Below are 16,540 nucleotides of genomic sequence, written 5' to 3'. Positions count from 1 at the left end.
GTGAAGGGAAAAGAAAAAGGTGGATCTGCACCTTAACCATACTCTTCTGCCATTGGCAAAAGTTGTGTTTTTATTGCACATCCTTTGTGCTCTCTGGGAATCCAAAATAGGAGGTAACTTTACAAGAAACATGGGCATGAATCATCACCTCATAAATTACTATCTTTTTATTGAATGAGGCCCATTGAGTTTCATTCTCAGGATTGCAAATTCAGGTCATGGTGAGGTGCGGTTTGCGCATCATTATGTATAGAGAATATTTGTCTCTCAGAAAGTGATGCATGTGTCGATATAATGTGCAAGGCAAGGACGGTCAGCAAGATGGTGGCAAGATTTTACAGAAAATATTCAAAAGATCCTGCCTTATAATGGCAGGACTAAAAACGATTTATTCAAGCGGTTCATGAAATCATAGTTTACCTTGCTTCACTATACACGCAGTGGTGACCGTTCACAAAAATGTTAATGAGTATAGGACTTAGTACTACAGAAGGACGTACTTTCACTTGCATCCCTTTGTGTCTATGCCGTGAAACCTCCAACTACCTTTAACACAAACTTTCAGATGGGGCACAGCCTTTTCTAATTGTAGTCCGTATACATGAACACTCCCTCAACATTCCAATATGTTGCTACCGTCGATATTTTGTGGCCAATTCACCGAGATATGTAGGATTATCTAAAAGAGCTCTACAGGAGTACCACTATACATACTCTAAAATGTCTGTGTCTAGGCCCCTCTGTAGGCATAAAGGCGTGCTCCTTCCTCCCATGTGTCCTTCTCCTGAACTCATTTTCACTTTCTAGTGAGTGCAAGGTACATATTTGCTGATACTAGGGAACAAAGACATGGCAACAGAATAAAGTTATATTTAAAGTGAAAAGCATAATAAAAAAAATAATGCCAATTGTATCATGCAATATGGCTGAGGGTAAGTAAAGGGTGTGTGATTTTCCAAAAGAGCAGTTTCACGGCTTTCTGCTAGGTGGCAGGGTAACGATTATTTAAATTAGACCGCCACAGTGAGTCAGAGAAATGTATTCTGGGCCCCAGAAGAGACCGATCTGCAAAGTATTCATACACATTTTGAAAGTGTTTTTAATATTAGCTTGCGCACGTGGGCATTTAGGAGGGGGCATGCAATATATTTTCTGAGATACTAAATGTAAAAAAGACAGGACCACGAACCTTCATCGTACACCACCTGATTCAGATCCTGCCCCCTCTTGGTCTGCGCTCGCCCCAGACTACGATTGTGTGAATTTTCAGGGAAGTTATTCAAACTTATGCAAAATGCCAAGTTGGAATTTTGAGGTATATTTTAGCGTGAAGTGTGTCCTTGTCTCACTTTTGGATGCGAGGACGAACTATGTACTAAAAAAAAAAGTGGATATCGCAAAAAGCAGGTGCTGCGAACAAGAGCCTGTTGTCTGCTCGCAGTGTCTGGTAAATCCACAATAAGTTTTTAAACTGGGCGATCTCCAATTGTGCCATGCTACTTTATGTACAGAAATTCACAGACTTTTTGCGTAACACGTGTATGGTGAAAGCCAGGAATTAGCCTAATTGTGCCAGTGTGATTGAAATTTCACCCAGGCCCACATCAAACATGTTGCTATGTATGCTACTGGTGTATGAATAGTAGGGCTGGGTGAAATTGTATTTACGCCAGAGTAATCAGAGTAATTTCAGTAATTAGGCATTACTCTTGTGATATGAAATTTACCAAAATTAGACTATTACATCCGCTTAAGTAATTTGAGGCAATAATCCTACCTCAGGAGTACAGGAACAACGAACTAAGAGAGCGAGTGGCTACTGGCCACAGATGTTTGTGTCCTGTAGAATTTTGTGCTATTTTCCTAGCGCAAAATTCATCCACCGGCCCATTTTGGACGCAGCAGCGCATTTGAACAAAGAAAATAACACTAAATGCTTTATTACACTTCTCACACAATTACGAATAATTTTGTGTTAATTACGAGTTATTCCGCCAGTTACGCCCACCTCTAATGTATAGGACATTCTTCCAGCTACAGGTTTCCACGGAGGAGCCTGCTAAGCCTTCCTTCACAAACCGCGTGGTTCGGCAGAGGAACCGAGAGTACGGCAGACTGTGACATCTGCTGATATATAGGAGAGATACCACGTCTGACACCGAAAATGACGCCGGAAAATTCTCTTTTCAAGGGTAAGAACATATAAGAAAATGAGATGGTGTTTCTGTTTTTCACCTTTAGACATCATCACACAAATGTAAAGTCTTTATCTATTGCCTGACAATCTATGTGATCGAGCCATTCCTGTCTTCCAGTGGCAAGTGCCAACTGGCTACGTGTGCCAAGCAGAATTAACCCCTTAGCTGCTGGGCCTCCCCCTCCCCCCGTGCTGAGCCCTTTTTTGGCTATTTGGGGTAGTTCGCACTTAGACCTTCATAACTTTTTGTCCACATAAGCTATCCACACCAAATTTGCGCCCTTTTTTTCCAACATCCTATGGATTCTAAAGGTACACAGAGTTCAGGGGGTTCCCCTGGAGGAGACCAAAAATTAGCCAAAATACAGCGAAAATGTTGTTTTTAACAAGAAATGGGAAAAACGGCTGCTGAAGGCGGCTTGTGGTTTTTTCCCTGAAAATGGCATCAACAAAGGGTTTGCGGTGCTAAAATCACCATCTTCCTAGCTTTCAGGAACAGGCAGACTTAAATCTGAAAAACACATTTTTCAACACAATTTTGGCATGTTCCTGGAACATACCCCATTTTTACTATTTTTTGTGCTTTCAGCCTCCTTCCAGTTAGTGACAGGAATGGGTGTGAAACCAATGCTGGATCCCAGAAAGCTAACATTTCTGAAAATTAGTCAAAATTCTGAATTCAGCAAGGGGTCATTTGTGTAGATCCTACAAGGTTTTCCTACAGAAAATAACAGCTGAAATAAAAAAATAGTGAAATTGAGCTGAAAAAAACAGCTATATTTCTCCATGTTTTACTCAAAATGTTTCCTGCGATGTCAGATTTTTGAAAGCAATATAGGTTACGTCTGCTGGACTCTTCTGGTTGTGGGGATATATAGGGCTTGTAGGTTCATCAAGATCCCTAGGTACCCAGAGCCAATAAATGAGCTGCACCTTGCAATGGGTTTTCATTCTGTACCGGGTATACAGCAGTTCATTTGCTGAAATATAAAGAGTGAAAAATAGGGATCAAGAAAACCTTTGTATTTCCAAAAAGGGCACAAGATAAGGTGTTGAGGAGCAGTGGTTATTTGTACATCTCTGAATTACGGGGTGCCCATACTAGCATGTGAATTACAGGGCATTTCTCAAATAGACGTCTTTTTTACACACTGTCTCACATTTGGAAGGAAAAAATGTAAAGAACGACAAGGGACAATAACACTTGTTCTGCTATTCTGCGTTCCCCCAAGTCTCCTGATAAAAATGGTACCTCACTTGCGTGGGTAGGCCTAATGCCCACAACAGGAAACGCAACATGGACACATCACATTTTTACATTAAAAACGGGCTTGTTTTTTTAAAGTGCCTAGCTGTGGATTTTGGCCTCTAGCTCAGCCGGCACCTAAGGACACCTACCAAACCTGTGCATTTTTTAAAACTAGACACCTAGGGGAATCCAAGATTGGGTGACTTGTGGGGCTCTCACCAGGTTCTGTTACCCAGAATCCTTTGCAAACCTTAATATTTGGCCAAAAAAACACTTTTTTCCTCACATTTCGGTGACCGAAAGTTCTGGAATCTGAGAGGAGCCATGAATTTCGTTCCACCCAGCGTTCCCCCGAGTCTCCCGATAAAAATGGTACCTTACTTGTGTGGGTAGGCCTAGTGCCCGCGACAGGAATAGATCACACAACGGTCAATGTTGGTCCTTACATGAGGGCAACTGTTGACCCTGGGGTGATCCATTCCTGATGCAGGGACTAGGTACAGGCACTCAAGTGGGGTAGTGTTTTTATTAGGACAGGTGGGGAAACACTGGGTGGTAGGAATTTTGTGGATCCCAGCATATTCCTGTAGTTTGTGTGACAGAAATGCAAGAACAAATAGAGTTTTTATTCAACATTTCAGCTTTGCAGGGTATTCTGGGCAATAAAACTTTGGGGAATCCACACAAGTCACACATCTGAGGACTCCCCCAGATGTCTAGTTTGCAGAAATGTCTGGGTTTGGTATGTTTCCGTATATGGCCGCCGAGCCCAGGAACAAAAACACAGGTGCCTGCCTTACAAAACCAGTTTGTTTTGTGATAGATAATTTTGATGTCTCCACAATACGATTTGGACAGTGGAATTTGGGGCAGAACTAAATTGGGGAGCTCCCAAGAGAGCACTCTCTCTGTGCTGCCTCCGCATGCACCTGCTCTCTGGTTTGGGCTAACCCGCTACTGTCCCACTGCACAGGCTGTGCTTGCGAAGGGACAGCAGGACTGTCCTCATTACCTTTCTCAGAATCACTGGAAGAGGAGTTGTCCGAAAAATCACTCCCAGAGTCTGCACCATTGTCCTATCCCTCAGATGCTGTCTCAGTATCTGCTGACTCTGTCTCTGATCGTACGTCAGAGCTGTCCTCTATAACCCGAGTTAGGGCTTGAGCAGCAGTTATCCGAGACGCCATCTCTGCTACTGGGTAAACTCTTGCTCTAAAACACTAGCCTACGTAGACAGTCACAGAATTGCTGGTTGGTGTGTGTGTGAGACGTGCAACAGTAGAGGTCACCTTACCTTCACTTCTTCCCTCAATCAGCACGTTCTTTCAAGACACTCAAAAAAAGACACACTATTACTTCACCTTGTCACATACCAATCGTCACAGTCTTTAGCACCTCCTGTGCCCAGTCCAACAATCATTACTGGTGCTTCCACTCCCATGACCTCCTCCTCGGATTCCCTCACTACCACCCAGCAAAAGTGCCCTTCATCTCTCCCTAGCCCCCCGCACATACATTTCATTTGTATTATAGCGCAGGTAATGGCTGACTTTACTAATGTACTCAGCTATTTACATAAAATTCAGATTTGATCTTTGCAGTAGGCATATAAACCTTCTGCGCTACTTTATGGCATCAAAACTGCCACTAGACAAAAGTCTGATTCTTTTGTAGCAGAAACATAATCACAAGACTTACCTGACTTTTTTTTTATTGCTGCCTAAAAGCTACAGTTGAAACGCATCAGTTGAAGTATGTGCATTGCTTTGAAGACGCAAGCTGCAACTGCAAGACAACTGGTGGTGAATATATATAAATATATATATATATATATATATATATATATATATATGATAACCCCCACCCAGGGGACACCTACCTTTTTAAAAAAGAAAAGAAAAAAAAAAAGCCCCCCCGGTTCTGATCCGCGGGCTGACCCATTTGTCGAGAGGGCTAATCCCTTCCCCCTCTGCTCCCACCCCCCCCCCCCCCAAAAAAGTGAAATCCCTGGTGTCTAGTGGAGTTTCCTGGCACTCGATCGCATTGGTTCAGGAAGGCCTCGTTTGAAAGGGGAGAGTCTCCCCTTTCAAAGAAGGCCTTCCCGAATGTCAGGAAGGCCGTTTGGGGCTGTTTTCCCCATTGGAGCAGGAAGCGAACACAAGACCGCTTCCTGCTCGGATGGTGAACACAAAACAGTGACGTCGCTGACGTCACAAATGGGCGGGTGGGTGTACGGGGGCTTCCATTTCTACCGGGGTATTTTCAAATCAAAATAATCCTCTGGTGCGACACACCCGAGGATTTTTTAACCTCCAGTGGCCGACGCCCGCACTAAAGAGGTTAACGAGCAGCATATTTCTGTGGAAAAAGACAAGCATTGCGGCCTCTTCTGTCCCCACCCCAATCCCACTTGCAGGCATGTCAAAACATTATATGCGGCCTGCGCCAACAACCTCACAGAGGCCTCATCTGGATCAGCCTCTGTGAAGTTTTACAAAAACAAAGGACACAACAGATATACTTCTGGCGCAACGTAGCGGTATTAGTGGCCTCGCCATAATTAAACAGGGCTGGCATAATTTAAAATCGCTGAATAAACGAGTGCTGGGCTCTGAAAAGGGCTGGATTTAAGGACTACTTCCCCCTCTGCCCCTCCCTTCGGACAGGCCTCGTGCACAGCTTTGAGTTTCTTTCCAGGATATCTCACCAAGCCCTGCTAGTTAATGTCAGGGAGTGGGGCCTGCAAGCTGTAATTCAAAGCTGCTGATAGGTGGAATCTGCCTATCTGCGTGTATTTATTAAACGCAGGGGTCTTATCTGCTGCAAGGCTGCACTGGACCTGGTTTTTAAAGCATATCTATGCAAAGAGGCAAAAAACACATGTTGGATTACGCTTTCCCTCCAGGAGGGGAAGCCATGTGTAAGGAGGGCCGGACTGGGAACCGGAAGCCCTGGCAAAGTTTGTCAGACCAGCCCCGATTCACTGCATAGTGAGTGCAGCGAGTGAGCCTGACCCCTACAAAGAGGGTTTGCGGGGGTTCTTTCCCCAAGAAACCTTGGTCAAAATGGTGCATTCTGCAACAAATTTTCATTATATATTTGATTATATTAGCTTTTAAAGCATAATAAATGATGGCCTTACAGTGCACCAGGATTCAACAATCTTTATTGGGGTTTTTCAATGATTCCCTCACTATCACCATCCAACAGTGCCCCTCATTTCTCCCAAGCCCCTCTCTCACATGTATTTCATTTGTTTTATAGTGCCTCTCATACCAGTGTAGGGTGTTGGAGCACTTTACATCACACACAAATACAGGGACAATGAATCATACGTGTTACTCGGTGTATAGGACATGTCACATAAGACAAAGGGGACAACAAACTGTAGGATTCAGGACAACAAACTGTAGGATTCAGGTCATCCAAACTGGTACTAATAACCAAAGAATACACTGTTCCAAAGATGGACAGAAAGAAAAAGAAGGACTCATAGAAGTCCTCTACTTAGAAGCCAGAGCCCTCACACACCCACTGGGTGTCATGCTTCATCATCGGGTCTGCTCCTCGTCAGACCGGTGTTGCAATGTCTGATGGGCACCCCACGGGGGGCTCTTTGCTGGAGATCTTTTCTCGATGGTGCAATGTCAACAACTCAAAGGTAGGCACAAGAAGAAGAAGAGGAGAGAGAAAAAAGGCTAAAATTGGCCCAAGACCCCAACCAACGGGCAACCAATTTATTAATCCAAGGTGGGTATTGGCCAAGATTCAAACAACAACAGGAGTGAAATACGACATAATGCTCAATCACTCACTATGATGATAAGAAGAAATTGGGAACTAGGAACTGCCTTACATTCCCATATCAAAGGTCAACATGTTTCGCGTCTCTAGGGTCCAGCCGGATCCAGTGACGCTTCTTCAGGACCAAACAAATCAATACTTCTCCTATTATCCAACAAAAAGGCACCTGTAGTCTGACACTATCAGTCTCAATGTCTCCTATCACTTACAAAAGTCAAGTGTATCTCAGGCTTGTCACGTCTAGAGATCAACCTGTAATGCAATAAACATTGGTTACAAAGTTATAACCCCAAAGGGAGCATACTTATTCTTGAGTAAATTTCCACAAAGAACTGATGAGTCACTCAGTGTAGCAAACGGTGCTGGCATGCTCGGTGAAAACATGCACTTAAAACATATATGCGCCTACCGTCCCCAATATGGACTGGGCTCCATAGGAAAACATGGGCCTGGAGACGGACGCAACCATTCTAGTAACAGTAAAAACAGAAAACATGAATGCCTGTTATTGTGTGAAGAAGGGTCTCACATTCCGTACCACCAACTGATTTTCCTTGTGGAAATTTACTCAAGAATAAGTACGCCAGTACGGAGCAGACCCGATGATGAAGCATGATACCCAGTGAGTATGTGAGGGCTCTTGCTTCTAAGTAGAGGACTTCTCTGAGTCCTTTTTTCTTTCTCTCCAACTTTGGAACAGTGCATTCTTTGGTTATTAGTGTCTAATATAGGGAGGCTATACACTGGACCATTAATTCTTCCCACCCCTCATTTATAGTGCATCCAAACTGGAAGGCATTTTTTAAAGAGTACTTGGTCTGGAGAAGCACAAACTCAGGATTCAGAACGTAACACAGTGGTTAGAGTTGGCTGTACTATAAGAATTAATTTCTACCCAAACAAACCCTTTTTAGCACCTTTAGGACAATGAAAAACTGAAGAAAACACTAACTTTCTAACCTGTACCATGCAGTTTGCTGCTGCTGTTTGACGACACTTCATAGCTCACTGTGCTAGATTATGATTGGGATTTATGCACTGCCCAGTAACTAAAGGGTCTCTGTGACAAAAGCAGTAACCCACTGAGCTATGCACATCAAATACTGTTTTGTGATATGCATGGTACACCTCCTTTGCAGCATGCATATTAACCCTCTACGCTACCTTAGATGAGTCAAAACGTCCAGTAGACAAAACTCTGATCTCTCCCCAGAAGGAACCTTAATCACCAGAGTTATCTTGACACTATAATTGTTGCCTGAAAACTACTGGATATACAAGAAACTCAGCAGTTGGTGCTTTCAAAACTGCTGCATTGCTACAAAACCTTCCCCCCACCCTTCCAGCCTCCCAGGGAAACGCCAGATGCCGAGTACGGCCAGTCCAGCCTTGTTTGTGAAAGGGTCTGGACGATCTGTCCAGAGCGGAACCAGACTGAACTGCATTGTAGGCCTACCGTGCCCCCATGGGCCGCACATGGTTTGAGGGAGTTAGGTTCTTTTTTTTTTAGCAGTTTTATATAGGTTACTGGAGCACTTTACATATGAGCTATATTGCACAAGGACAGATTCACATTTGTAGCCCCAGTGAGATTAAGTAGGTGATTTGCCCAGAATCACTGTATGCTGAACAGACTCCGAGACTTAAACCGGGATCCCCAGTTACAGATTTGCCAACTCTGGTTGTTACACCACATCCTCTCCCTTGGTTCTTCCAAGGGCAGCAGTGGAGATTAATGAAAAGAGGCACTGACAAACCCAATAGGTATAGCTTATCTATACTGCACATAACAGATGGGCTTTTGTGCACACAGAGAGCATGCACGCATATTAACGCAACTACAAATAACCATTTTCTTAAAGTCCATCAGGCCCGACATGCATGAGTGCTCAAACCAAGTATCATGAAGAAATCTCTGTAGCGCGGCACAAGTTGATTGCACAAGTGCTTAATTTGTACTTGTTGTGTCCGGTGCTGAGCACCGGCTCGTATTTTTGAGGGCCGGGGCTTATTCTTCTGCCTCAAGCATTTACTGCGAGCCAAAGATACATATGGGAAAGACAGACGAAGAGAAAAACGAAAAAGCGTCACAATGAGAGAAAGCAGAAAGCTGCAAGAGTGAGCTGAAGGGGCAGGGAGTGGCTTTATATGGATTGAAGAGGCCCGAGGTGGCTTTAGGATTACGCTGCCTCAGTATTCCGTGTTCCCACATTTAAATGCAGCAGCCGCGTGTTTCAGAGGAGGGCTTTGGGCACCGGCACCTTTTTATTTACAAATTAAGCACTGGATTGCACGCATGCAGCACGGGATGAAGTGCAGCCTAGGAGTCTCGAGGAATCACTATGGAAGGCGTGGAGTATCACGGTTTGATGTGTCTCACTGGAGCACAGGGTGGAACACACGTCTGTCGGTTCCTAAACACCTGATTTTGGGAAGAAATACGTAATCTATTGCTGCATGGCTGCACCAATCAGGCGGTCTATAGGAGGCAGCGGCAAAACACTCTTTTTAGGTAATAGTTGTGCTTTAGGACCATACAGTCGACCATTTATATTGCTTTTAAGTATACACCGTTTTCACTTCACAGCATTTATTTATTCTTCACAAGAGAAAAAAGTTTCTGTCGGGGAGAAACTCCTTCCCCTGTACTCCCACCAATTTTTGGGCTGTTCGCTTCCCATTCTCACGCTGGAAACAGATTTACTCATGTCCCCGGCAAGTACACCCCCTGTCTTTTTCGAGGTAGCATTGTGCCTAGAAAAGGTTTCGGATACGTATAAACAAGTACCTTTGCGGGTGATCTCGTGGATATCAGGGCATTTAAATCCACTCTCCTGCCCTGGTAAGACATTTACCCACCCAGGAATCTGAGCGTACGTAAACGTTTTAATAAGTGTTAATGCACATATTGTGAATCCCAAGTTGTTTGTGCAGTGTGTTGAACTTACATGTGCAAATGGCTTTCTGAATCGGATCCAAATGTTTACATAGTAAGAAATGATAGATGTAATGTGATCCTCCATAATGCCTGTAGAAAACCTTACGGAACCCATAATATTTCTTAACATCATAAGCCTCACTTGGGCACATGAGTCTGAAGACCCAAAGGGACCCCACTGGTGCACATTGGTCGGGAGGCCCAACAGGCCCTCACTTGTGCACATCAGTCTGGAGACTTCACTGGTGCCCATCGGTCTGGAGGCCCAGAGGGACCTTACTGATGCACATCGAGGCCCAAAGAGACCTTACTGGTGTACATCGGTCTGGAGACCTCACTGGTGCACATCGGTCTGGAGGCCCAGAAGGACCTTACTGGTACACTTCAGCCTGAAGGCCCAAAGGGGCCTCAGCGGTGCACATCAGTCTGGAGGCCCAAAGGGGCTTCACTGGTGCACATCGGTCTGGAGGCCCAAATAGACCTCACTGGTGCACATCGGTCTGGAGGCCAAGAGGGACCTTACTGGTGCACATCAGCCCAGAGTCCCAAAGGGACCTCACTGGTGCACATCAGTCTTGAGGCCTAACAGGACCTCACTGGTGCACATCAGTCTGGAGGCCCAGAGGGACCTCACTGGTGCACATCGGTCTGAAGGCCCAAAGAGACCTCACTGGTGCACATCAGTCTGGAGGCCCAGAGGGACCTCACTGGTGCACATCAGCCTGGAGGCCCAAAGGGGCCTCAGTGGTGCACATCGGTCTGGAGGCCCAAAGAGACCTCACTGGTGCACAACGGTCTGGAGGCCCAAAGGGACCTCACTGGTGCACATCGGTCTGGAGGCTCAGAGGGACCTCACTGGTGCACATCAGCCTGGAGGCCCAGAGAGACCTTACTGGTGCACATCGGTCTGGAGGCCCAAAGAGACCTCACTAGTGCACATCAGCCTGGAGGCCCTGATGGACCACACTGGTGCACAGCGGTCTGGAGGCCCAGAGGGACCTTACTGGTGCACATCGGTCTGGAGGCCCAAAGAGACCTCACTTGTTCACATCAGCCTGGAGGCCCAAAGGGGCCTCAGTGGTGCACATCGGTCTGGAGGCCCAAAGAGACCTCACTGGTGCACAACGGTCTGGAGGCTCAGAGGGACCTCACTGGTGCACATCAGCCTGGAGGCCCAGAGGGACATTACTGGTGCACATCGGCCGGGAGGCCCAAAGAGACCTCACTAGTGCACATCAGTCTGGAGGCCCAGATGGAATGCACTAGTGCACAGCGGTCTGGAGGCCCAAAGGGACCTCACTGATGCACATCAGCCTGAGAGTCCAAAGGGACCAAACTGGTTCACATCAGCCTGGAGGCCCAAAGGGACCTCACTGTTGGACATCGGTCTGGAGGCCCAAAGGGACCCCGCTGGTGCACATCGCTCTGGAGGCCCAACAAGACCTCACTGGTGCACATCGGTCTGGGGGCTCAGAGGGACCCTCACTGGTGCACATCGGTCTGGAGGTCTAATGGGGTGTCCAGCTAAGCGCCATCATCTCAACACAACACCAGTATAGTTAAACTGCCCTGTCATGCTCTATGTAAAAACAGGATTGAGGCCTCTAGAAGAGCGTGGGCATGGGTGGCTAGATGCAAAACGACCACCACTATTGGGACCAAAGCCATGTGACCTTGCTCTGGTTTCCTTCTCTGTTCAGAGCTCTTTTCAAAACCTTCTTTCCTGGATGTCGTCATTACATTAACAGCAGCATTCCAGCGCCAAATAGTTCACGTCTAGAGCACTGTTGCCTAGTCTAACTTAAAAAATCTACTGCTGTGAATTTACCAAGCTAAAAAGTTTTGGTCCCATTGATGGTTACATAGAATTTTATATAGCACCTAAAAGCAGGTTGCGCACGTTACTGCTTTCTGCGTAAATCTCCTCTCACTCACATGCTTGCAATCTGAAAGAAATTATGCTTATTTTTGGCGTCCTACTGCATTTCGTTTCATCTGTAATTGTAGTAAAAAAGAATAGCTGCCCCTCTAAATATTTCCAAAGTGTAGCTTAGAGATCAGAGTATAAAACCTTAGTGAAAGTGCCCATGCTTACTTTATACTCATTATATTAACATTATGGCCTCATTTTCGGATGGGCACACGTACAGAAACAGTCATCCGTTTTTGCTTTACTTCCAATTTAGAGCTGGGTGCAAAATGCACCCACTTGACCTTTGAGCTTAATGGAGATCACAAAATTAAAGAAAATACGGAAATATTAGTGCAAAATACATATAAATTCCACTTGTATACGAACGCCCCCAACTACTGTGCAAAAGCAGAACTTGGGCACATGGGAATTTTTACTCTGTATTTTTGCACAAAGGCCAAAAACTATCAGTTTTGCAACACATGAATGGCAATATATTTTTTTATGAAAATAACTTCTCATTTAGCTGTTGTGTGTGTCAGCCTGTCCAGCGGTGGGCCACCCTTCTCGGGGGAGCCTGAAGCTGTCAAGTTTATTCCTGTTCCTGGGTGCCATCTTTGGGTGCCATCTTTGTAAAGCATGCACGTACCTTGAAGCCTCCTAGCCAGCAGAGATGCGAGCAAGAGGAGTATTCTAGGTGGTGAACTAATTACATCTCCAGATAGTAATGAAGAACTCCCGTACTGATCCGCACGGACCCTCAAAGGTACTTCTCAATGTGTGTGTGACCCTTAACTCCAGTGTACAGAAACAGGCAACCATGTCAATTTGTTGCCTCCGTGCAGGTACATAAAACTTACCTTTATATTGTGCACGGGAATCCTGCAGCTATACCTCCACTTAGCTGATTTTTTTAAAGCATGAGTTTGACTGGCTCAGAAACAGTAGCCATAGGATGGACAGAAGCCACCCTGCAGATGGCCGGACTACAGAATGTTGCTACAGGATGCAGGAGCCACTTTGGCATCAAGATATTCTGGAGTTAATCTGACTCTAGCAACCTCTAGAAGGTATCAACATTATTAGAAGGTAGAGATGCAGACCAATATAACCTTTACACTTTGCTTGAGGATGAAGTATGGGAAAAATATTACCTTGCATTCCCCGTTGACACAGATGTCGTGTGAATCCTGCCGGCATGGAGTACCGTCAATCACTGCGGCTGCCCTCTCGGTGTAAAAATTAAATCCTTCAGCCAGGCAGTTGAGAGAGCAGGATTTCACTCCGCCTGGGAGGATAGAAACATCTTACTTAGGTGTTTATCATACCACGATTTCTCCATCTCATTTCTTAACCTCTTGTTCCTGGTCCACGTCCTCCACTTCTGCGTATGCTTCCTTTGATAAACACTTCCTCAATGCTCTCAGGACCAGCTCACTACATCCCCAAGGACCCACAGAGTACAAATATTCATGCGTAAAGTACCTCTGCTGCTCCTGTTTCCTTTAGGCTCACTCTTGTCTTAGTAATGGGGCGCCCTTCTACAGATGAAGGCATCAGGGTATGGATCCTATTCAAGCAACAAGGGAAGGACAAAGTTACTTACCTGGATCTGTAATGTTTGAGCCTATCTAGACCTGTTCGAGACCTTTCTAGTTAATGACAGGATGTTGGTGCACGGTCTATCATCCTGTATTTTTGCCTGATAGGTTTCAGCATCTTCACATGGCTGACGTTTGGGCATCATCCATAAGCGCAGTAGATACGATTCGGGATAACGTCAAGCTGAAGCTCACATTGCTCAACTTGTAGACACAGTAGTCAATGTTTTATCACTCCATGGCCAGTGCTCCTTCGCATATGAGGTTTACTGATTGTGCATGCGTGTACCCACAAAGAGCTTGCCTTAAATAACCCTCAATAGAGAGGATGTGAGTTCAAAGTAATGGGAGTTGTTAGCTGAATGGGTAATTTCTGCCAAGATCCTATGTTTCTAGTTCTTACAGTTGTCCCTATGTTCAATGAGGCACCCCATAGGATAGAATAAAAGCTGAGCGGAGGGCTGTGTGTAGACTGTTGTGTCAAGGGGAGAGCTCTAGGGAGTATGGAATGATGATTAATTCGGAGAAATATAGAGTAGAAATGGAAAGTGAATGGGGAGGAGGGAGCTACATGGAAGCAAAGGAAATTGGGATAGATAAGGAAGGCAAAGAAGAAGAGAGTGAAGAAAGAAATATGGGACAGTGGTAAGAGTAAATAAAGGAGAGGCGTAAGAGAGAGTTCAAAGACAGGGGAACATTGGAGGAAAGACTGCAAAAGAGGAGAGATGCAGCAGAAAGGAAAAAGAAGATAGATGAAAGATAGGAAGAGAGAAGGGATCAGGTAGCGGGCGGAGAAGAGAGGTCAGGCACAAACATGTAATTGGGATTGCACAGAGGTGAAGATAAGACATGGAATGGAAATTATAAGAGAAGAGTTGGGCATCAGAAAGACAGGCAACGAATAGAAGGAGGAGAGAAGTGGGAGAGAGCATGGAAAGACGTAAGCTGGAGTGAGTGACAAGAGACGGGCTAAAGATAACGGAAAGAGGGACTCAAGACCGGGACTTGAAACTGGAAGAAGAGAGAGGGCTCTGAGAGAAGAGGAGGTCCCAGGCGAGCTAGCGAAAGGGAGAGCGAAGGTGGAGGATGGAATGAGGAAGAGAACTGGAGCGGAGGCAGCATGCACAGGAACCGAGGGGATAAGGCCAGGGGTGCGTCGAAAGGAAAGCGGACTGGACAGCAAGGAGGGAGAGACGTCAGAGATAAGTGACAATGGAAACAATGTAGGAACGTTAGGCAAAGGAGCATCCATTATGATCGAGAAATCAAAGAACCGAAAAGAATGGCTTCAAGAAAGAGTAGGGGGGGAATGAGGAGAGTATACATACAAACCAGGAGAAAGATAAAGGAAGAAAGACTCGGGGGAAGGCAAGAGGGCTACGAGGGCCGTAGAGGGAGGGGGAGGAAGAAAAGCGTCAAGGTTAATAAATACAGACAAGAGAGGGAGAACTGGAAGTGAAAGAGGGTGAGGAAAGCTAGAGAAGAAACAGAAAAGATTTCCTTGTTGCTGCCCATGTGGGTGAGCAGCATAGATGGAGTGCCCGGTGCATGACGGGCACAAGAGGCTGGCACCGCTGCATTCTTTCCTCAGCAGGCAGCTCTTGCGATAAGAGCCTAGCTCCGGTGCCATGCCTGGGGCTGGCGCGCAGGCTGTGTCAGGCACTACTTTGGAGGTTTGGGATTCAGTCCCCAGCCAAGAAAATGCAGGCCGGAGATGCGATTGATTTGTGGCATCAACATCTCTACTGCCCTTTGCCTTTAAAAACAAGCCTGTCTGTGTTTCTAAGACTGAGATCATCTTTAAAGCTCACCATCCAAGACTCTGCCCCGAAAGCTGGAAGGTGCGGCGATGACATGACTTTTCCCAAGACCCTGAAAGACTTGATGTCGTCACTGGCTCACGCTGTCGCTCTGTGGGCGGGCTCCAAGATGCAATTGTTCTTTTAGAGATGAAAATTGCTTCAATTTTAACTAATTGTGCCTGAAAGCCTTAGATGTTCTCAGGACTGTGCCTGTCCAAAACTAAAGAATGCACAAAGAGCGTGATATTTATGGTCGAAGTGCAAACTGACACATTGGCTTATTGTATATGTGCTTGTTTTGGCTTGAACGACAATGATGTACCTGTAGCTAAAGGTGTGCACTCATTACCTTATGCAGGAAAGGAAACCACCCTTGAGATAGTTGCGTATTCAGCACATTTAAGATACCCAGCCTCCTTGGATGGACTGCGCGTTTGTTTCAGTAAGGCACTGGAAAAGGCTGACCATAAATATCTCAAGAGGGTAGATGTAGAAACGCTGCATCGGGCCATTAACATGAGATATTTTACCTTCGTCCGGGCCGCTACTGGAAGCCAGCTGGGGAAGTGTAGGCCTCTGAAAGCATGGCCTCTCTTTCTCGACCCTAAACCCAGGCAGACATCTGCATGTTTAGCTACTCTGGAGTTCGTCACCCCATTTCTTTGGCATCAAAAGACTGATCTAAAGTTCATGCATGAGACCTTTGCCTAGAGTAGGTGAAGTTATGCTTTTCTCATATTAAGAGGATCCCAAGGTTTCCCTCTGTTTAGTTGGAGGCCTGGGTGTGGGGGACTGCGAACTGATTGAAGGACTGAATCAGTAAGAATACAGTTAAAGTGATCCAGGCAAGAACAGAGAATCTGTGGTCAATCCAGGTGCAGACCTCTTGCTATGTGAATTCTGACCCCAAACTGTCTCTCAGCCCTACTTGACAGTGGTTTAAAATGTAGAGTCCTAATGAACTCTGCAGTTGAAGCTAGTATCAAAGGTTGCACACATTTTCTCGCAAATTATCTTATTTACTTGGTTTGGGCAAC

At 45.6% G+C, this 16,540-nt stretch overlaps 1 protein-coding gene across 1 annotated transcript in view; it reads right to left on the bottom strand.

Annotated features, from left to right (window-relative positions):
- Positions 1 to 16,540, bottom strand: part of ADAMTS10 (ADAM metallopeptidase with thrombospondin type 1 motif 10) — a 273,868-nt gene that overhangs the window by 76,633 nt on the left and 180,695 nt on the right. Inside the window, exon 16 of the mRNA XM_069216852.1 lies at positions 13,255 to 13,388. Within this exon, the coding sequence (XP_069072953.1) occupies positions 13,255 to 13,388 (134 nt within the window). The remainder of the gene's footprint in view (positions 1 to 13,254; positions 13,389 to 16,540) is intronic.

Source organism: Pleurodeles waltl, chromosome 12 (genome assembly GCF_031143425.1).
Source record: "Pleurodeles waltl isolate 20211129_DDA chromosome 12, aPleWal1.hap1.20221129, whole genome shotgun sequence".
In the NCBI taxonomy this organism is placed as follows: domain Eukaryota; kingdom Metazoa; phylum Chordata; class Amphibia; order Caudata; family Salamandridae; genus Pleurodeles; species Pleurodeles waltl.
This window is presented reverse-complemented; position numbering and strand designations above follow the sequence as displayed.